This window comes from Meles meles, chromosome 6 (assembly GCF_922984935.1).
Source record: "Meles meles chromosome 6, mMelMel3.1 paternal haplotype, whole genome shotgun sequence".
Lineage (NCBI taxonomy): Eukaryota > Metazoa > Chordata > Mammalia > Carnivora > Mustelidae > Meles > Meles meles.
The window spans coordinates 112,211,336-112,234,201 of record NC_060071.1 but is presented as its reverse complement, the minus strand read 5'-3'; the positions used below and the strand labels follow the sequence as shown (position 1 = coordinate 112,234,201).

The 22,866-nt window shown below is 37.4% G+C and overlaps 1 protein-coding gene and 2 pseudogenes across 1 annotated transcript in view; 2 read left to right on the top strand and 1 right to left on the bottom strand.

The window, feature by feature from the left end:
• Positions 1-7,774: 7,774 nt before the first annotated feature.
• The window catches only part of SLC38A6 (solute carrier family 38 member 6), a 66,701-nt gene continuing 51,609 nt past the window's right edge, over positions 7,775-22,866 (bottom strand). The window contains exons 9-16 of the mRNA XM_046009019.1: positions 18,504-18,569; positions 18,215-18,268; positions 16,516-16,595; positions 15,662-15,762; positions 9,761-9,885; positions 8,440-8,584; positions 8,237-8,331; positions 7,775-8,060 (exon numbers count right to left, since the gene is read on the bottom strand). Of these exons, the coding sequence (XP_045864975.1) occupies positions 7,980-8,060; positions 8,237-8,331; positions 8,440-8,584; positions 9,761-9,885; positions 15,662-15,762; positions 16,516-16,595; positions 18,215-18,268; positions 18,504-18,569 (747 nt within the window). The 3' untranslated portion in view covers positions 7,775-7,979. The remainder of the gene's footprint in view (positions 8,061-8,236; positions 8,332-8,439; positions 8,585-9,760; positions 9,886-15,661; positions 15,763-16,515; positions 16,596-18,214; positions 18,269-18,503; positions 18,570-22,866) is intronic.
• Positions 16,055-16,204, top strand: LOC123945246 (annotated as a pseudogene).
• On the top strand, positions 20,418-21,881 carry LOC123944770 (annotated as a pseudogene).

Genomic DNA, 22,866 nt, shown 5'->3' with positions numbered 1-22,866 from the left:
TTAAATATCTCTAAGTAAAAAGAAGTCAAGATGCAGAGGACTACATGTAGTATGCCAATGTTTGTGTGTGTGTGTGTGTGTGTGTGTGTGTGTGTGTGTGTGTTCTATATAAATATATAGTTAGCTCAGCTTAGAGTATATTTTGCAAAGATACAGAGAGCTGTAAGAGCAGTTGCTTTCAAGGAGGAAAACTGGATGCTTGGGGCAGATACTGAAGGAGGGAATTTTGTACCAATTACATTTAAATTTTACCAATCAAAAAATATAACACAAAGCCATTTATAAAAAAAATATATACATATAAGGTACTAATGACATATACCAAAAGACTTATCTAAATAATAAGAGATAAGGTGAAATGGAGAATGAAGTATTTACAAGATGGAATTTGAGCCGGGTCCTGAGGAATGGGAAGTGTCACGGTAGGCAGAGGAGAGGAGTAAGGACAGGCCGGGTGTGTAAGTAGAAGTCAGAGTGGGGAAGGAAGAAAAAGAGGAGAGGGCAGGGTAATGAAAGGCAAATCAAGTGCCAGACAGTGAGATGGTTTCAGTGTATCACAGAATGTGGGTAAGAGAGAAAAGAATGAAATACAATTTAGTAGATGACACAGGGGAAGGTGGGATTAATGTGGCGGGCAGTGGGGAGCCACTGTAGGCTCTTGATGAAAGCTGGATTCCAAGGAGATCAATGAACACAACAGACAAAATGAACTAAAAGACAGCTGTTAGAAGACTGATGCAGCCATCCAGTGGGTGCCCATTACAATTGTCTGGGAAGCTTTAGAAATATGTATTGGGGCCTGAGTGTCAGGCAAAGATTCTGATTTCATTGGTTTGAGGTGGAGCCTGAATGTCCTCATTTTTTAACGCTCCCCACGTGATTCTAAAGAGCAGCACCGGCTGAGAACAGCTGTCATAGGCAGAAAGGGATGCAGGCAAAGGTGCAGAGACTGGCAGGAGGCTGGGAGGTTGGAGATAGGATAAAAGCAAATATAGGAGACATTTCCAAGGAAGAACTGATGTGTAATAGACTGGAGGTAACAAGTGAAAAGATATATACAGTCTGTTGGATTTATGCATTCACTCAACAAATAGTTACTAAGTCACTCCCATGTACCAGGTACCATTCTAAGCTCTTAGGATATAGTGACGAGAGACAGACAAGCCCCAGTTCTTAACAAACCTGCAGTCCAGTGGGCTCCGACAACAGGCGAGCCTGACAGCAATGGGCTGTGCTAGAAAGCATGACTGTGGGGTGGGGGCTACTCATCTAGGCCAAACAGTCAGGGGAGACCTTGCTGGGCCAGTGACACTTGGACTGACGCTTGAATGAGGAGGAGCTGGGCCTGCAAAGCTCATTGAAGAGAATGTTCTAACTCGGAAAAACAGTAAGCATGTGCGAACAAGCTGGGTGTGTTCAAGGCACAGAACGGCTAGAGAGAGTCGAAGATATGAGACAAGGTCAGAGAGAGAAGGCATAGACCAAGCAGATTCCATTCTCCATGAGATGAAGGCCCTTGGAGGAAATTAAGCAGAGCAGTGACATGACGTGGTTTACATTTTTAAACAACTACTTTGGCCGCAGTGTGAAAACAAACTGCAGGTGGCGGGAATGGAAGCAAGAAAACAAGTTGGAAGAACAGATTAGAACATGTTGAGTTAAGGTAACTGTACAGCGCCTAGGCAGAAATATCCCAGGACAACTAGAAATGTGGGAAAAAGTGTACCTACTACCTTAGGAGTCACTTCCAGAAGGACTGAAGAAATGCAGATTAGATGACAATACAGGAATTCAGGACGATAACTTTACCCAAAGAAGAGATTAATAACAACATGGAAGAAACATCTCTAGTGGTGGGCTGCAGCCTCTATAGCTGGTCTTGTCTCACTGAGCATCTTTGTCTGTGAATGGGATGAAGAAATGGCAGGATCATGAAGGATGTCAAAAAGCAGGGAATCGGGGCACCTGGGTGGCTCAGTGGGTTAACGCCTCTGCCTTCGGCTCAGGTCATGATCCCAGAGTCCTGGGATAGAGCCCCACATCGGGCTCTCTGCTCAGCAGGGAGCCTGCTTCCTCCTCTCTCTCTGACTGTCTCTCTGCCTATTTGTGATCTCTGTATGTCAAATAAATAAATAAAATCTTTAAAAAAAGGCAGGAAATGATTATGCGCTGGAATCAAAACTCCAAAATGATCTCAACTGCTGGAAGGATGAGCTTAAGTTTAGACAAATTTAACATATATGGATAGATAACAGGTATGTATGAATAAGTATATGTATATAAATGTGTGTATATATATACATATATATGAGATAAATTCCTTCAAACTTAAAAAAATTAAAATCAGTACAAGACCTAGAAATCTGGCAGTTCACTTAAAAGAGAGCTTGAGCTTTTACTGACCACATATTTTACGAGGCTGAAGTGTCCTATCATTGTGAAAAAGCTGAGGTAAAATCAGACTACAGTGACATTATTGACATTATTACAAAACTATAAAAATTATTTTTCTGGGGAAGAATACATCATCATGAAAATAAACTGCACTGATCAGATATTTCTAGAATATTATTTTCTGATTGGACTACTGAAGCAGAGAAGGGAGAAGAGATATGTGATTTGAGGAACAAATAAAACCACCTATATTCAAGTCAGTGCTCAATTCAAGCATACTCAAGCTTTCCCCAAACATCATGTAATCTAATTTGAAGAAACAAGGTGCATTTCCCCTGGCTGAAAGAAAACTTAGGCTTCAAACATGTAGGTCTTTAGAGAATTCACAGAATTCAGAAGACTTGTCCAAAATTAGACAAAAAGGGTAGAGCTGGGATTTGAACACAGGTAAGTATGACTCCAGAATCATTAAAAAAAAAAAAAAAAAAAAAAAAAAAAGAGTCTACCTGCAGGTAAATATATGAAAATATGGATTTTTTTTTTCCTTTGAGTTAAGCAGTTTCATTTATCAAATCCATCTGAAAAAGGTTCAATGAGAAAATTCCAAGTTTTATCTGAGCTTTTTTCAGGTAAGAAATTCAGGTGTCCTATTTAACTTCACAACTTTAGGACTAGGTACAACTCTAGTGCATACTGTGTGGTCAATAAACATTTGTTCAGTAAATTAGCCAGTCCCTTTGCTTGTGTTGTGCACCGGTCCACTGATAAAAGATAAAACACATATACATTCAAACAAATGAAAAACAATTCTCTGCAAGTCTTTTTTTCCTTATACCATTCCATATAACCATGTCTTTTAATCGTCTTTTTTTGCCCCCCCCCAACAACTCAATTTCCCTATCTACCCCTTTCCTTTGTCCCACAGGCAAACAAACCTCTCACTTCCACCTGTCCATCTGGCCATCAGCCAAGATGAGTCTTCCTGCTTCTCAAAACTGCTCACCTTGATTGACAGCTTCACAAGCTATGACAGTGGATCATGAGGACTGTAAAAACACCGATCAGACTGTTCAGGAAGAGTGAGAAACAGAAAGAATTCTGACTGCAACAAGGAAACCACATCTACAATATCTGTACTCATCCTTCACCAAAATTTTGTTTTCCTATTTTCCCCCCTCTTCATTATGAGAAGACTATAGGAGGATAATGGTAGAAAAATGAATAAATGGTGTGTTTAATTAAAAAAAATTCTCAGTACTGTAAAAGATTCTGAGAAGTTCTAAGACCAAAAATTATGACACCCCAAATCCAGGCAGAGTTATTGACAGGAAACAAGGTCTTTTTTTCAATAGGGCTAATTCTAACATAGTCACGGAGTACTGTCAACATGGCAAGAAGAAAATCAGGTTAAAATCAATTGTTTTGAGTTCTTTTGTTTCTAGCATCTACTCCTCATCTCTCCATACCGTACTGGCAATGTCAGCACTAGAAACTCCACACCCAGCTACCCACAGATTATCTAGTGACCTGATCCTGCAAATACACAGGACAGGAATGGAGAAGAGAAAAATCCATTTACCTTCAAAAGAGATCTTTCAAATTCATTAACATCTCATGTAATGCTTACCATTTCATTTGTGCTCACAGAACCTTATTCTTAGGCTCCAAAAATGAATCATTTCAGGGTCAAATGGCTATAGCACTTCTAGGAAATGGGGGGAATACACATTTCAAATACAAAATAGTACCAGTGTGAAGGTCACATGGAAAAGGAATGAATCTTTCCCAACTTATCTCGGTTCACTTCAGAGATCACCCCCCAAACTGTGTGTGTGTGTTGGGGGGGGTAGTTCTTAAAGGTGGATGCCGTCCGTATATGTAGGCAAATACAGAACATGAGATTTTGCAAAAGTAAAAAAGTTTCTAGAAGCACATGAAGGCCAATGATTAGCTCATAATCCATTCAAAGGCATGTGTAAAGGTTATCTGAAAATGGATGGTATGCTTCTGCTTTTCCATTGGTGAATTTACCAGGATACTAAACTTATATTTGAAAGGTGTCAAGGTAGAAGAAACAGAGGAGCAAATAAAGCCCGAGAGTTTGGGCTGATCTGGTAACTTGCTATACCCATCAAATGCCTGTTAGGAATTGCCACAGTGGGGAATCTATGGTAGTTCTAGACTGCAGCTCTATACCTAGATTGTGCTGCATTTCAGATTCTGCTTCTAGATGGAAAGGACACACACACACACACACACACACACACAATTTCCAGACCTTGGGTGTTTAAAGGGCCCTTCACACAGTAAATCAACCTACTCCTGTCTTGTTTTCTCCGCAGCCAGACTGAAATAATACAGCACCAGCAGAGGTGTGAATTACCCCCATTCATCTTAATGGAGTGTTAACTTCAAAGGCTTGTTTTAACCATTTAAATGCTAAGCTCATGAGTAAACATTCTGTTAAAAAAAGGTACAATTTAAACATTCACCCTCAACATATGAAAGTAATTTATATTCTCAGCACTTCGTCTTTTAATTTAGCAAACAAGTCTCCAAGTGTTAGAAAAGTATATATTTTGTGCTTTACTTAAGTTCTATTTTAAATAGTTCTTACCTAATAAATTATGAACATTAAGCCCATAATGCAAGGGCCTATATTTCCCAAGAAAAATGCAGCGGAGTACTTGAACAAGGTTTTTTGGTAATCCTGGTGAAAGGGGCATTGCTCTTACCTGCCATTTTATTAGCTTCCTCCAAACTCTTGCGGAGCTGTGACTCCAAATAGGCAACTAGATAAGGCAGACTATTAAAGTGAAATAATAATAATAAAAAAATTCTACCACAAACAATTTCTCTTGATATTAACTAAGTTTTATGCAGGGTGTTCAATAGGTTACTTGTCTCTTTGCCAAACCTCTCATGATCCTCCCCCATGAGCAGGTGACAAATGTATTAACTGATGCCCAGCTGTCATCACACTTAACATTTGCCCCAGGGGGCATCCTTGCATCTGTTGCAGATTTAGGGTTATTTTGGTATTACTGGAATTAGATTTATGTAAGCAGCTGAACACCTATTTGTATTGGGGTCTATAATTTCATAAAGAAAAAGAGGGTACAAGAATTAGCTTATCAGATTGATGGGCTCTGGCTGACCTGAAGCCACATGGTAAGCCACGCCTGGCTCAGCCCCTGGGACCAGGCTAAGTGTCCAGTTTCAGGAAGATATTAATAAAAGAGTACAGTGGGGGCAGAACTGTGGGGAAACACTACAAAGAGTGCACGTGGGGCCAGTTCCCCTGTGGATGAAGGCTAGAGCAAGATTCTAAACATATTAGCTCTGCAAGATGGAAGATGAAGAAATTCCACATCATTGATTGAAAGCAAATTTGTTTTACTGGTCCAGATGAGGGGATGGGGATAAGGGGATAACTAACAGCTCTCTTAAAAGAGCCTGTCTTGGTCTGCAGCTAATTTATACAAGGTCATTTAATCCTCTCAACACAACCCTGTATAATTGGTATTAACTCTATTTAATACGTATGTGAAAGTGGAGGCTTAGAGAGGTTAAGTACTTTGCCTAAACTCACTGAGATTTGAATCTAAGTCTTTGTAACCCCCCAAACCAGGACTTTTTCCATTATATTACACTGATCCCAAGTTGCCAAAGAAATATCTTAACTCAAAAGAGAAGGTCAGTTGTCAATTTTTCAGCCCATTTCCTCAGTGGGAAGCAAGAGGACACCTGCAAAAGTGGGTATTTCCATACATGCAAATTGTACTTTGCATGCAATTCCCTACTTTACATGTACACAGGGGTAGAATTACATTTTTACTGATACACCCTGGCTTTGGTAGGCTGCTAACAAGGTGCCCTTTACATAAGAACACTCATTGGGGAGGAGAGATCTAGCTTCTGGTTTCTAACCAGAAAAAAGCCACATCAATGGGAAACAATGATTTATAACCTCCACAGAAAATATGATATAAATCATCACTATCTGTCTCTGTTTGCCAAGTAGAAAGTCACATGTTTTAGTGACAAATGAGAAAGCTCACAGAAGTTCCAAATCCACAGCCAATCATCACAGCTGTATCTCATAATGAACAACAGGAAAATCACAAAAGTTTCTTAGAGAAGATTTAGAGGCAGGGCAAAATACCAAATGAAATAATCCCACAGTTTTGTTATTAGTGATTAATGCTGACAACATTAACCCCCGGCTAACATTCAGTTTTGTATATAAGCTCAATATGCTGATTTCTTAAAAAACAAACAAATGAAAGACTGACCCAGTATATTTAATAACATTAAAAACTTCTGCTCTGCCATAAACACTGTTGAGAGAATGAAAAGGCAACCCGCAGACTCGGAGAGAGTCTTTGCAAAACACATTATCTGCTACAGGACTGGTATCTGAAATACACAAAGAATGCATAAAACTCAATAATGAGAAAACAATCCAATTTAAAAAATGGATGAAAGAACTGAACCTCACCAAAGAAAATATACAGATGGCAAATAAGTATATGAAAAGACTCCCAACATCATATGTCATTAGGGAAATGCAAATTGAAACAACAATGAGATACAACTATACAGCCATTAGAATGGCAAAATTCCAAACCACTGACAACACCAAATGTGGGCGAGGATATGGAACAGGAACTCTCATTCATTGCTGTCAGGAATGTAATATATTACAGGCAGTTTGGAAGGCAGTTTGGCAGTTTCTTATAAGACTAAATATATTCTTACCATATGATGCAGCAATGGTGCTCTTTGGTATTGACCCAAATAAGCTGAAATTTATATTCACGCAAAAACCTGCACTCACATATCGATAGCAGCTTTATTCAGAACTTTGAAAGCAACCAAGAGGTCCTTCAACAGGTGAATGAAAAAACAAACTGGCACATCTGTAAAATGGAGTATTTTCCAAAGGTAAAAAGAAATGAGCTATATGAAAATGCACGGAGGAAACTTAACTGCATTTTGTTAAGAGAAAGAAGCCAGCCTGAAAGGTTAGATAATATATAATTCCAAACTATATAACATTCTAGGAAAGGCTCATAGTTTTTATGAAGTCACTCAAGAGATCAGTGGTTGCTGATACCTACATCAACAGTGAACTCTAAGGTAAACTATGTACTTTAGTTAATAATACTGTATCAATATTGGCTCCTCAAGTGTAACAAATGTATCACAGAAAGGCAAGATGTCAATAATATAGGAAACTATGGGTGTACTGGCGGTGAGGGGATATAGAAGAACTCTGTACATTCTGTTCAATAGTTCTGTAAATATTCAACCTACCCTAAAAAATAAAATCTATTAATTTCAAAAAAGCCCCAAAGATTGACTTAATACACTGAAGAACATTCTGTATTTCTTATTTTAATTAAAACTGTTATAAACCCACTTTCCCCTACATATTCCCACTTTGTTCTGCTTTTCTGATGATAATGTTTACAAAAATGTTTACCCATATAAAAAGGATTTATCCAACGGGTCTTCCAGAATTACTCCTTTTTTGCATACAGAGGTAAATTATTCTTCATAAGAAGAGGAAAATATTTCTTTCATTTATTAATCCAATTAAAAATGATTAGTGCTAAACTAAAATTCCCAACCAAAATTCCAAAGATGAGCAAAACAAAAGCCTGTGGAAATAAAAAGATAAAGAACAATTAAGAGTATTTTAAACCTCTACTTCTCTAATAAAGTATACTACAGTTCAAAATATATTAACTTTCTTAATGTAAATAAAATAGTTATAAAATGATGAATTATTTCTTAAAATAGAATTTTTAAAAGAAATAAATAAAAGCTAACCTACCCCAAGCTTTTTCCATGAAAGAAAATCCTCTCTGCTAAGTTTAAGATAAAATAGTCCTGGGAATACAAAAATCAGACATGTTGATGTACTGGAACCTTTGAACAGGAGGAAAAAAAAATAGGTTATTGCCAGATTCAGATGTGAGGCTGGATGACAATGTTATCCACTCTGTTACATGGGATTTTTTGAAATAGAAAACTTACCAACTATACCAAATACATTCTTAATGTCAGGAACATATAATGCAAGTAAAACAATGATAATATTGAGTGCTAGAGTGATCAAAGAATGGCGAATCCATGAGAATGGAAAGTTGGAGAAAAATATCATCATTAAAGCTTTCCGTGCCTATATAACAGAAAAAGAAACAGATTTAAGCAAAGAAAAAGTGTCAAAGCCAAAATACTTGCTTAGGGAAACACCGGTATAGTACAGTAACCGTGACATTCTTGTTCCCTACACCACTTAGATTTTAAAAATATAACATAAACTATTATTATAAAGTATTTATGACACATGAACTAAGAAATATAACTGTGTGCGCTTCATAAAAAATATTTTAATTCTTGAAGAAACTTTCACATTCAATTTCTCTAAGTTGCATACTTTTCAAAATGACCAACAATATTATGTGATGAAATCTCAGAGAATCATTTTCATTAAATTCACACAGAGAAGAACAAAAGGTTAAAATAGAAAAAGAAATCATGCTATGGGAAAGAAACACCATTTATTACTTTATTTTATATTATCTGTTTCATAGCATGTAAATATAAAAACTAGTTCATGACACTCTCCACTGCCAAAGTGGTCAGCAGACAGTCTCGCATCACACCAATATTCATTCAACACCCCCCAACTCCCACTGAGGCATCCCTGGCAGAGCAGTCCATACGGGTAGTGGGCCAAAGATCCCGAGGGCCCAGTTCTTAGGGAGCTCGGTATTTAGAGGTTTGAGACATTCATGCAGAACCATTCATACCTAAAGCCTCTGTTTCCATTTTCTCAGAAATTCTTAAGATTCTTACATATGGCAACTAAATGCAGAAGGAAGATCTGTTCTGCCCCTTAATTATAATTCTCGAGCAAATAAAATATTTTGACTAAGATTAAATTAGAATGTCTATGTGAAAACAAATCTACAATAAACCAGAAGGAGCTTATTTTTGCTGACTTGACTTTTGCCTCTTCATGCACATTCTTTTGAAAACAGAATACAGAATTAAAGACGGGGGGAAAACCTGAAACTTTAGAAGAACCATAGTCTCTAAATTGGAAACAATGCTGTGGGAGAGCGTAAATCTAAACTAAATCTCAAAAAGCAAAAATCAGCTTAGTCGTTCACTGTTATTTCTGTGCTTTCATGGGGCCATATTCAAGTATGAGGTCTTTGATCAATTACTTGACAAATGAATAAGACACACAAGAACTAGATGTGATTCAAACACTCTAGTCTGCAAAGAATTAGTGTTGCCATATTAGGGAGCTGCTGCATTAAGCAACAAGCCCTTTAAGAATACTTACAGGGAAGTGGATTAGAGGGACTGTCAAAAGCACAGCAAATAGTATGCATAACTTCACAGTCATGACAACAACATCATGGGGCAAGTATTTGCTATAACCTTGCAGTAATTCTGATGCCACTTTGTCTGTAAAATAAAAAAATAATAAAGACCACATTATAAACTACTAAGATGTCAATAACAGCAAAATTATTTTTCTTGTACAAACAGATCTTAACAAATGTTGGATTCCCGGTACCAAATCCATCTCTGGCCTTTTTCCTATCCTATCTGAAACACAAAGACATGAGTTAAATATCTTCTTGAAAATTACAATCTTTTCTTTTAGTTAAACTAGAAACCAGCACAGGTAGAACCTCTAAAATTATGACAATGAATATATATATATATATATATATATATATATATATATAAATATCTCTTTAGAACTCTTCCATAATCTGAAGGTTTTGAACATTTAAGTTTGTTTTGTAAGGTGCTTTCACATGTATTACTGAAAGTGTATGATGTGTTCCCTTCCGATAACAATTAAGATAGGTACCTAGGCTAAGAAATATTCACTGACTTGTCCAAGATCACACCACACAAAGGGGAAGAGTTCTCAGAGCTATACACCCCACTTTTTTTTTGGCACCAAAGTCAATACCTTTTCTCAATATCACAATGTTTTCTAGAATCTTACACTTCTGTGCATGTTGTCTGCTTCACCAACATTTCATCTGGAGATTCCTCTTTCCTAAGAAAATGTAGTTGTAAGGAAACGGCTTACTCGGCGAGCCAGTGTGGTAGTCAGGGAGAGAGTGTGCACATGCTGACCATGCTATGCTCTGTGCTGTTCCTCCAGTTTCACAATGTGTTCTGCACCCCCAGGCAGAAAAGGGGCTTGAAGTGAGTGCTCTCAAGACCACTCCATATCCTACCTTGCAGGGAAAGTTCAGTTTGTACTTAAAATGGAATGGTGCTTTTTAAATTTGAGAGTAATAGTATCAGAAAAGATGCTCTGGAGGAAATAAAAAACAAGGATCTAAAATATAACGTAGCAATAAGATGGATACATCTTAGAATAGAATAGAAAATGGATAAACACAGATGTACACATAAGCGGCAGTAGGGGTTCTAAACAAAGAGCTATGGTGATTCTGAATCAGGAAAGGTAACAGTGACTTGGGGATAAGCAAGGAGGCAATCCCGGGAGGCTTGGGGATAATCTTCATGATTTAGAGAATAGCAGAAAGGCAGAGGGCCCTGAATTCTGGGACTACACAGACTAATGTTCAAATTCCTCTACTTACTATCACCTTAACTTCTCTTGAGTGTCTTGGTTCTTACATCTGCAAAATGGGGAAAATAATATTTTGACCTGTGGATTATTGAGAGCAGTAAATGAGATAATTTATGTGTGGGGACAGAGATTTTGTCTCAGAGCAAGAAGAGCACAGGCAGAAGCCCTAATGTAGCAAAGAGAATACGCAGCTGAGAAAATGAGTACCCAATGCTACTACAGTGGCTGAAGCAGGACGTGCTGTAGAGCAAAGACAGTAGCAGCTGATATGGCCAGAAAAGGCATTTAAGACCCAGGAGCAGAGCTCTTCATAGGTAAACCCTATTAAGTGGGCCACAGAGACGCAATGACTTATAAAGACCGGTGTATTATGATCTGAACTAAGCATGAAGAAAGATACCCAAAATAGAAATAACAGTTAGGAGGATACTGTCATAATCCCTGGGAGGTAAGGAGAAACTGAACTAGACCAGTGAAAAAGAAAATGGGAGAGAAACGAACTGTCTAATGTATCAAAGAACTCATGATGTGAGGCTGGTGGACTAAGAGATTAAGAAGAGCCAGGAAAGCTGGGTTCTTGTTTCCAAATCTGAGATATTTGTGCGCCTTTGAAAAAACATGGCAAACTGTTTTATTTCCACTTTCTGAATCATGAAAATGAGCTATTAACATGTATTGCTTACCAATTTTGTAGACTTTTAAAATGGTCTGGTTATGATATAACATTAGGGCACTGGCCTGGCTCCCCAGAGGAACACTTCTTCTCCCTTAACTTATAATACCTTAACATCCATAAAGAGCCAGTATTATTAATCCAGGTACATATAGGCCCCTGTAGTCTGACAAAATTGAGATATTAACCAAGCCTTGGGAGCACGGGATAAAAGGATCCCAAGCAGCTCCAGCCTGAAGAACTAGATTTATTATAAATTCAAAATATCTGTTACATATCCACTTTCTACTTTCCCAGGTCTAAGACAGTCAATTCTGTGTTCTTAGCTGAGCCTTAACATATGTAAGGGATAGAGTACAACTTCCCTGAATTCAGATAAATCTCTATAAATCTTAGTAAGGATCTGACAGTGATCTCTGCAAGTTATGTATGCCATTAAGTCAGGAGGCTGTCCTGTGTAATACATATTGTCAAACCATATGAAGTTTGTAAAGATTACCAGAGAGTAGCAGAAAGATCACTGGATTTGTATTCAGGAGACATGCCACTAAGTGTGTGACTGACAGGTTACTTCACTTCTTTGGGCTTCAGCTGCTCATTTACGAAATGAGTTGGAAGGCCTTAACTTATGACTACTAGCCCTTTTGATAATTGTTCAATCAACAATTTTTTTCCATAAGACTGACAGCTACTGTTATCTCGATAGAAATATACCATAAAAGATGCTCCTCAAATATAATTAACCCCCCAAAAGCTAATGTAAACAGCAAAATCAGTATCTGAATCCTATAAAAAAATTTTTTTTGAAGATTTTATTTATTTATTTATTTGAGAGAGAGAGAGAGCAAGCACGCAAGAGAGCACAAGCAGGGGGAGCAGCAGACAGGGAGGGAGAAGCAGGCTCCCTGCTCAGCAGCCTGCTGACCAGGGAGCCTGATGTGGAACTCGTTCCCAGGATTCTGAGATCATGACCTGAGCTGAAAGCAGACGTTTAACTGACTGAGCCACCCAGGCACCCTATCTGAATCTTTGTGTGTCTCTGGAGAAGAATTACTTTTGTATCATTCTTTTTAATCTATGTATCACCTACCTATGATGAGATTTTTATTAGATGTATACTACTCCATTAGAGAAAATGTGGATACTCTGAGGATTTTGCGGTGGATTAAGTCAGAGACAACATTAACAGCCTTACCTGATAACAAGGACAATCCCTGTGTGGGAAATACTTCACTTACATAATGAAAATGTTTAGCCTCTGTGTTCACGTAACAACAGGTGGGTAGGTATACAGACAGGAAGGTAGGTATGTAGGTAGGCAGGTAGGTAGGCAGATAGAGATACACAGATATGCCTAGAGCTTAAGTGAGCTAGGTTCTTCCAAAAGCTCACTAACCAAAACTTGTTATGAAATGAAGGAATGATGAAGGGATGAAGGAAATCTGGGTTCTATAGTGTAATTCCCTAGGAGGCAACACGGTAACAAAAGCACTGACTCTGGAGAAAGGTCAGAACTGGATTCAAATCGCAGCTTGTTATTCATTAGCTGCAGGTATCTGGCCGGCCGAACCACTCACCCTATGTGAACCTGTACTGTGTAGAGCTCTTAGGGTTCAATTAAGCAATGTATACAAAATACTGGGCACTCACGGAATAAATTTTAACTCAATAAATGTATTAGTGGCCATCGTTTCGCTACTTTCCCTTCAGTCTAAGCTTTCTTGCAATTTAGTACAGCATCTCATGGTCATTTACATAACTATTCCTCAGGAATCCTGGAGAATGGCAGGACATTTGTAGCTTCTTCCAGAAAGCTACTTATCCATGAGGAGGAGGAGGTCTGTTTTTTGGATTTTTTTTCTCAATGTCAAAGATCTCTAAATAGAAGAGTATTTGTGCCAGGTGACAGTTTTACCTTAGAAAAATATACAGCTATTCTGTTTTATTAAGTTTCTGCTGAACCCCAACAGAGAACCTGCTACAGTATCTTACTGACATAGAAAAGAATTACTGAGCTCAAGTCTGTGCAAAAGTTACAAATCCAACAACCAAAACTAGAGCTTATGTAGTTCAAGAATCCTGTTGCATCAGCAATGATCAAAAAAGCTTAACCATCTGCCTTAAATTTCTTTGTAGTTTATCCAGCAGGGTACCATAGTCATGCTGAAAATAATGTTTTTCCTGATGGTGTACACAGAGCTCTACTATACTCCTCTTATCTACAATAGTATAAAAAGCAAGAGCAGATTTAAATTAATGAATAGCCTTTATTACCATTAAAATAGCACAGAGATAATAAGAAAGGGACTATACAGCAATTATAATTTTCTCATATGCTGAGAACTCCAAGACCATACTTAAACATAGTACTATAGACTTACCATATTTAACTCAAATTCCATTAAAGATAGTGAGAAGTAAAGGGCTGAAAAACTCAACACCTGAAATTATAAAATAACTACAATACTAATGATAATAATAGTAGTAATCACCAGTAGTAGCGCTTCTTTGTGGAAGACTGCTATGTGCCAGATACTATATTGGGCATGTTTAACTCATTTCCTCCTTAATACAACTCTACATAATTATCTCTGTCACAGATTAGGAGATGAAGAGATTACAAGGTGAGCTTCCTGTTCAAAGTCACATTAGCTAGTTAGAGTAGACTAGTTTTCTGTACCACATTTGTTGGATTTCAAAATCATACTCTTTCCCAGTAAATCATAATACTTTCCTTAGCTACCTTAGTAAAGGTAGCTGTGGAAGTAAACATTGTCCAAAAACTTGTCAGACTTGGAAAAATTCTGGGAGAGAAGCAAACTGCCATTAGAAGTAATCATGGCTGTTTAACACCTGCAGCACGTGCACAAGGCTATCAAACATGAAATAAATCAGTCATAACAGCTAAATATCACCAGAGCTATAACAGCCATTTACTTGGAGAGTTGTTATAAAAGCATTCAGAAGCTGAAAAATGTAATCAAGAATTGACAACCTGAGTGCAATCTGTTATAAGGGCGTTCTTTGCAAATTAAATATGTTTGCAAATTAAAGAGCCTACTTTTTTTTTTTTCTTTTTCTAGACTTCTAAGTTTTACTTTTTCTTACAGTTCTTTCTGGACAGGAAAAAAAAAAAAAAACAAACACATACCAAGCAGGCAATTTTTCAAAATAAATAAAATTTACTGTTATTTTAAGAATTTAAAAGAATCCTTCACAAAATTTATGGAAAAAGATCATGGTGCAGCATGGAATGCACATTGTCAAATTGTGTGAAGCAAGTCTGAAGGCATACAACCATAACCTAAGCATACAAACATAACCAAGTGTAAACCCTTTCCTTTCTTAACTTTTTCTTCTGCAATTAAGATGATTGATTCTCCCTATCTCCCAAACTGAACTAGTCTAACATACTGAATTCTCAATTAAAAAATAAAATCATTATTGCACATTTTTTTCTTGTGGAAAAACAGCAATGTCCCTAGGCTTTACTTAGGTGTTTAAGAAAATTTTCATATGAAGTTATTAATCTTTTTTTTTTTAAGATTTTATTTATTTATTTGACAGAGAGAGACACAGTGAGAGAGGTAACACAAGCAGGGAGCAGCAGAGGGAGAGGGAGAAGTAGGCTTCCTGCCAAGCATGCAGCCTGATGCGAGGCTTGATCCCAGGACCCCGGGATCATGACCTGAGCTGAAGGCAGACGCTTAACGAATGAGTTATCCAGATGCCCCTGAAGTTATTAATCTTGAACTTGATCCACATGTATTAAAAGGAAGAAAATCAGTTTTTTTAAAGCCCATAAAGCTACTACAGTACTACACTGAATTTTAGCAGCCTAAACAAATTAACTTACTAATGAAAGGCAGAAACAAAGTCTATATTCAGGTGTGACATCAACTATAGAATGATGTCTTTAGTCATTGGTAATTAAATAATATACTTACCATAAAAAGTGAGGTACCCAAAGAGTGCAGATATAAAATAAATGAGAAAACTTAAAACAATTGCTGTATGGGTTACATTTTGCATTCTTTTCTTTGAAGGACTAAAAGACAAAAATGGCAAAAGTAGAAACAATGATCTGAATTATATCTAAAGAAACAAATATCTCCCAAGATGGCTGTCAAGAGGATTCCTTAATTGCTAAAGACCTACTTTATTAATAAATATATATCAGAATTTCTGATTTGAAATTACTGCACAAAGATTATGCTTCCAGGAAACATTCTCAAGTTGGACAGAACTAACTCTCAATTGTTTTTATTTTATTTTTTTTGTGTCTGCGGATATTTATTTTTCCAACTTCAGGGTATTTTTATTAATAATATTAACAGGGAAGCTTTGCGCAGTGGCAGTATCGTAGCCAATGAGGTTTATCCGAGGCGCAATTATTGCTAATTGAAAACTTTTCCCAATAATATTAACAGGGATCACACTAAATTTATATATTAACTTGGAGAGAATTTGCATCTTTAGCATAGTGAGTTGTTCTTTTTTTACTTTTTTTTTTTTTAATTATGTTCAATAAGCCAGCATATTATTTGTTTTGTTTTAAACTAACACTTAGGGGCACCCGGCTGGCTCGGTTTGTAGGGCATGTTTCGGAGTTGTGAGTTTAAGCCCCACACTGGGTGCAGAATTTACTTAAAGACAAAATCTTCAAAACAAATAAATAAACTAACACTTAGAATCCAGTGATGGGAAAGGAGGATTCATAAAGGAGAATGTCATTTGATCTGAAAGACTAAGTAAAAAGAAATTCTTAATATACTTAAAATATTTCAGGATCCTATGGTACCTTTGAAGTTCACAGTATATTGGCAATATGGAGGTATGGCAGAGAAATGAAAAAGCCATGGTAGGTATGGCATAAACACTCTGGAAAAGAATTTAAAAAGATGAAATTATTAAATGCTGTTCTAGTGAAGCCACTACTTCAATTGATAATAAACTCAGGTTCAAAAAAAAAAAATCAATTGGGTGAAATTTATTTCATCTTGCACAAATCATCTCTTTATAAAATAAGGTGTTCTGTTTGTTTTTAAAGAGAGACACAAGTATGGTCACCAACTAATGTTTTGCTTGATTGTTTAGACCTCCTGTCCTAGCTGGAATATTTCTTGGCTGGCTTCTATACCATGTTCAGGGTACCACCAACCAAATCTAAGGGAATATTGAAAATACTAATCACATCTTAGCATTTTTAACTAGGATCTGTTTCAATGGGAATGAATATGATATATTCTAGACTGACCAATTCTTAAAGATCCACTGAAATACACAAACATAAGTGTTTTCTTAATTAAAATACTTAAGAGCCAGAAGAAGTTATAAAGCAAACAAAAGTTATCATTTAAGTGAAAATACTGCCTTTATATAATGAATGGTGATGATTTACTTTCTCTTTTTTAACCATAAAAAGATTTCCCTCTAACAACTTTAGGCTCTTTGACAAAAACTCCAGATGAGTGAAGACCTGTCTTGGGATATAATGCCTCCTAAAATATCTGATGGGAGCTGCGAAGGAAAGCTGTAGCATTTCCTGAGGCTGGATTAGGGGAATGAGAATTTAATTCCCAATTTCTTTTAAAGATATTGCTCAATGTCCTGGCTTGTCAATTACTCTACAGAGATCTTCAAGGCAGATAGCCTTTACCATGTAAAGGATGTAGTAATCTCCCTTGTGGAGCCAGAAAGACATTTCTTATTGAAAAACTGGGGATTAAAAAGGAAAATTCTTCATGGAGGACTTAGCACATTAACATGCTACACTAATTGAGATGTGCAAGAGTGCAGGGGATTCTAGTATCTGGGACTTAGATTTCAACAGAATCAAAAAATGTAGAAGTTTCAGAAGAAACTGGTGGCAATGGGAAGACTTTGGGCTCTTCTAGAATAGTAACTAGACATCCATCCATATCACAGCTCCTGTCTCCTCTGCCAGTGCTCAGGGGCTCTTACAGACATTTCCAGGATCCTGGTTCCCAGAGATGGCAAAAAGACTTGGTCTTCTAGTCTCTACTCCAAGCATCATAAATTTCAACTTTGGAATGTCAGCCAGAAGATACATTGGCAACACTCACTTGCTGATCCAATGATGAGGCTGTTTAGCTACAGACCGAGGTTCTACTCACTGGGGAGGAGTTTTTGATATAATTGGCTATTTAGCTTTACAAGTCCAGAGGGCAACAGGAAGTCTGTATCCACAGAGGACCTTATTGGCCAGACCAGACATTTGGTAAATCTGTTCTTTTAGGCAGTGGCCCATTTAAAACAAGCTCCATTTAAAGGCATGCCGAAAAAAAAAGGTGGCTGTTTCATAATGGGCCACCCTGTGTTAAATAATATTATTCTTCTGGTAGGCAACTCTATACTTAACACTTTCATGAAAATTAATTAGTTACAGGTACAAAGACCTAAGAGACCCTGTTATACAACTCTCTTAAAACTTGAAATGTGAAAAATCAACCAAAAGTATCTGTTAATAACTTACACACCTCTTTGGAGAAATGAAAGAGCCTTGGTTTACAATCATCTGTAGCATTTGAAATCTGTTTAAGAGAATTGAGGGGAAAAAGAGAAATCAGCAGTCATTAAAAGTCAGAATACATCGACAAAAATGATGTATTTATTCTTAGTAGGCTTTCAAATAAAAATATTTCAAAACAAAGTTCCAAATTGCAATATAGTCATTACTTTTTCATTAATTAGGAAAAAATTCATTATTAGTCTCATTTCTTTTTTAGCTTAAAATAAAAAAGGAAGAAACAAACTATAAACTATTACCTGGAAGTATTGCTCTACATAATTTAATGGCAGAGGACAAGGAATGGACCACTTTTTAATTATTACCTGTAAGAATAAGTAGAAAATCCACACTCAAGATTATTTCTTGTAAAATTCATGACAAGAAATTGATTTCAAAGAGGTCAGCATTGTTTCGATTAAACTAATACCATACCAAATAATAGCTATTAGAAGAGTCTTTACTCATATTATTTTTTTTCCAGTTAGAATGGGTCATCCGTTAACATGGTTACCTATCGTGAGGGGAGAGGGGATGCTGTATATCTGTCTGGCGGGGTTCTCCCCCATTAAAGATGGAGAGTCTTCTCATGTCAACTTTCAAAACCCCAAAAGCATCAAGGCATTAAAAAAAAAGTACAACTCAAAGTGGGAACATGATTTTTTAGTGACAATGGTATACTATGGCTATTTGTGGACCTGGCATCAGTAGCAGAGAGAGAAAAATTGAGCAGTTTGGGAAATGGCCACAGGCAGAAAGAAGTAGGGAACTCATGCATAGCAGGAATTCAGGGATTCCTGATGGAGAAGTACTGCACTGCTGGCTTTTTTCAGACTTGTATTACTTTTAATAAATGTAGATAAAGCAGGCTAAGAAAAGAGCACATAGCTAGTGAGATCTAGCTGTTAAAAAGAATTTTTTTAAAAATTCAAAGAAATCCAGAGGAATGAAAATCTCTCAGGATTTTACTCTAGATTGTGGGTACCACCCTCCTCGACCTACACTTGTGGTCATGTGGGCATTACCACTGTTGTAGTAGTTTCAGGGCACGTAATTACTCTGCAAATATTTGCTCCAGGCTGGAACCCAGTATCCACAGGGGCAAGGGAGAATAAAGGAAGCATTTGTCCTTAGCAGGATACCAGTAAGTAAATACTAGTCCTATTGCTCTTTGGTATTTATCTAGTTTTTGATTTTAACTAATTCAAACAAAATTTTATATACTGATAAAACAAATCTAAGAAAAACATATACTTCTAGAGTTAAGTTAATGAGTGAGCTCAAGAATTAATCTTAATTAAAACCCTCACCAACTAAAAAGAAAAAGAAATAAAAGGGTAAACTGAGCAAGTTGCTTGGATAGTTCTAAGTAGGTTTTCAATATGAAATAAAACTAAATGGTCAAATTACCAAGAGGGAAAAAAAATCAAAAGCAATAATTTCAAATCTGTTTTCTGATATGTTTTTTTAAAAAGTATGAGGAGAGGGCAGTATAGAAGCTAGAGCAACAGGGTGGTTCCTGGTCTTTCTCTCAGCCCTACTCCAAATTCAGTGTTGCATATCTCCCCCTTAGTAGCAGTGGTGTGGGGACGGAAGCAACCATGTACTGAGCACCTGTGTACCAAGGACTCTGACAAGGACAGAATGTGAGTGAGCTCATTTATTTTATTAGCTATTATTCTTACCTGGCTTGGAAATAAAAATATTTCAAAACATGCTCCAAAATACAATATCATGATTCTTTCGTTCATTTTCCAATGGATTTCTAGTTAATGAAAAGGTCATTAGCAGTTTGGTTTTACATTAACATAAAATCCAGTTACTATAGCTAATTTCCCTGCAGACACCTATCCCAAGCCCAAGCCTGCCCAGTAGGATGGTGAAATGTGCTGTCCTATAAAGTACAGTACAGAATGGGAATAGAAAGATACCCAACAACAAAGTGTGATGGAGAGGGCTTGCTCAGGTTGTAGACAGAACATGGTAAGAAGATAACTCCAGGGGTTAGAAAGACAGAGGGAAAAATAATTCACTGGCATCAAAGGCCCTTCTTTCTCTCTAAGTTCTTTTCATCTTTCAAGGTGCAGCTCAAGTTTAATTTCCTTCTCTACTGTCAACTGCTATGACTCTTATTCTGAAGCAAATAAAGCAATTATTAATTATGTATTATCGACATGGTTCTCTGTTGTTTTCCAATCAATTTTTCTCATCTCCCCTACGAGACTGACAGATCCGTAAGAGCAGTGGCCACAAGTCTATCTGAAGCACTGATCATGCCTCACTCAGTGCTCAGAACAAGCAAGGATTCTGACTATAAACCATCCACAAAGTTTTCTATTTTGATCTCTGGCTTATTAAAATATTTCTTAAAATACTAATCTGCATTCAAGACAGAACTTTTGGAAAGAATGGCAATCCATTTGTTTTCTAAAAGGGACCAAAAAAGGTAAGTCCATTTGGTTACTGTCATTCTGAGTCACTGCTAGAATAAAATGGATTTTAAAAATTTTAGATATTTCAGAGGGGGCAAAATTTTATGTTAAAATTTTTAGACAAAATAAGGATCTGGGACAACAGATAAGACTAGGTTTTCGGGCACCTGAGTGGCTCAGTTGGTTGAGCTTCAGACTCTTGATCTCAGCTCAGGTCTTGATCTCAGGGTCATGAGTTTGAGTCCCATGTTGGGCTCCACACTAGGCCTGGAGCCTGCTTTAAAAAAAAATTTTTTTTTTTTAAAGACTTAAGTTTTGCTTTCCATCTGGTGGCGGGCATCCGCTCCAAGGTCAGCCAAGATGGGCGCTAAAAGTACATCCAGGAACTATGGAGGAAGAAGCAGTATGGTGTAATGCACTTTCTTCTCAGGGTGCACTGCTGGCAGTACTCACAGCTCTGTGTGCTCCATAGGGCGCCCCCCCGCAATTTCCCACCCAAGCCAGCTGATAAAGCACGTGGACTGGGGCCCAAGGCCAAGCAAGGTTATATAATATATCAGATTCACCACAGTGGCCCCAAATGCCATTCCTAACAGTGAGACCTCGAGCAAGCCCATCCCATCATGGTGCTAACCAGCTAAGGTTTCAGTGGGTTGCAGAGGAGCGAATTGGATGCCACTGTGGGTCTCTGAGAGTCCTGAATTCTTACTGGGTTGGCAAAGATTCCAGGTACAAATTCTTCGAGGTTATCCTCATTGATCCATTCCATAGCCATGAGAAAAATTCCTGACACTGAGCAAATCACTAAATCAGCCCACAAGCACCGGGTGATGCAAGGGCTGACATCTGTGGGCCACCAGAGCCGTGAGAAAGGGCCCTGGGTTCCAGCACCCCATGAGCGGTTCTTGCCATGAGGCACGGGGTAGACACAATACTCTCTGCTAATATAAGTAATGTTTGTAAAATCCTTACCTAATCAACAATTTAGCTCAGTCATGGCTGCTTAAAAGTGTTCTTTGTCTGTCAAAATGAGTTCTCTGTAGATTGTTTCATGAATGCATTGCTAAATTATGAAAGTTAAAGTGCAATAATGTTTGAAGACTGTAAGTGATGGTGTGTCTTGTTCCTAATAAGATAAACACTTTTGTCTTTTCTTTACATCATTAGGGAGTTTATATGCCAGTGTTTAAAATGCTGTTCGGGGGGTGCCTGGGTGGCTCAGTGGGTTAAGCCTCTGTCTTCGGCCCAGGTCATGATCCCAGGGTCCTGGGATCGAGCCCCGCATCGGGCTCTCTGCTCGGCAGGGAGCCTGCTTCCGCTTCTCTCTCTGCCTGCCTCTCTGCCTACTTGTGATCTCTCTCTCTCTCTCTCTCTCTGTCAAATAAATAAATAAAATCTTAAAAAAAATAAATAAAATGCTGTTCGGTATAATAGGTGTAAAATAAATTCCGTAAAAGTGTATGGCAGAAGCTAGCCACGTCACTTGTGGGTGCATGTAATGAAACCTAAAGCTTCACTGGGGTGATGTAATATTCTGCTGGTTTACTCTCAAATGGTTGTTTTTAGGAGTTTGGTAAGAACAAGCTTTTTAAATTGGATTTTGCTTGGAAATGTGAAGAACATCCAAATCCCTTATCATGATCATATGCAGAATAATAAAGTTAACTAGGGCCCACATTTTTAGGTTTAATCCAATATTCCACTTAAGTAATTGTTGCTTTTCAAAGAGTAGTTTTAAAGAATGCCACCATTTTTAGAAGAACTGAATAAACCTATTGTAAGAGGGTTCTCTTACAAATGAAAATAAATCCTCCTTAACCTAAGCAAAATTGCCTAGATTTCCATAGTACCACCGAGGCTCACATAAAAGGAGGAGGCTCCTGATTCTATCCCATGACTCTGTGGGATCTATAGAATACTGAATTTCATACAAAGCAGCCAGTAATGGTATTTACACCAGTGTATATCAAAACTAGCAGAAATTGAACATTAGGTAAATGAGAAGAATTTACCTTAAGATTTGTAAGCTAGTAACCAATGCTAGGATTGGGAAACTGGCAGCCATCAGATAAGCTTTTAAATATGAGAGTAAAAAATTAAAGTCGGCTTTGATCAGAATTTTAAAAAAAGACTGTTACAATTTACATTATTTGGAGAGTGTAATTTAAGAAAGAAAGTAATAGATTTCTTG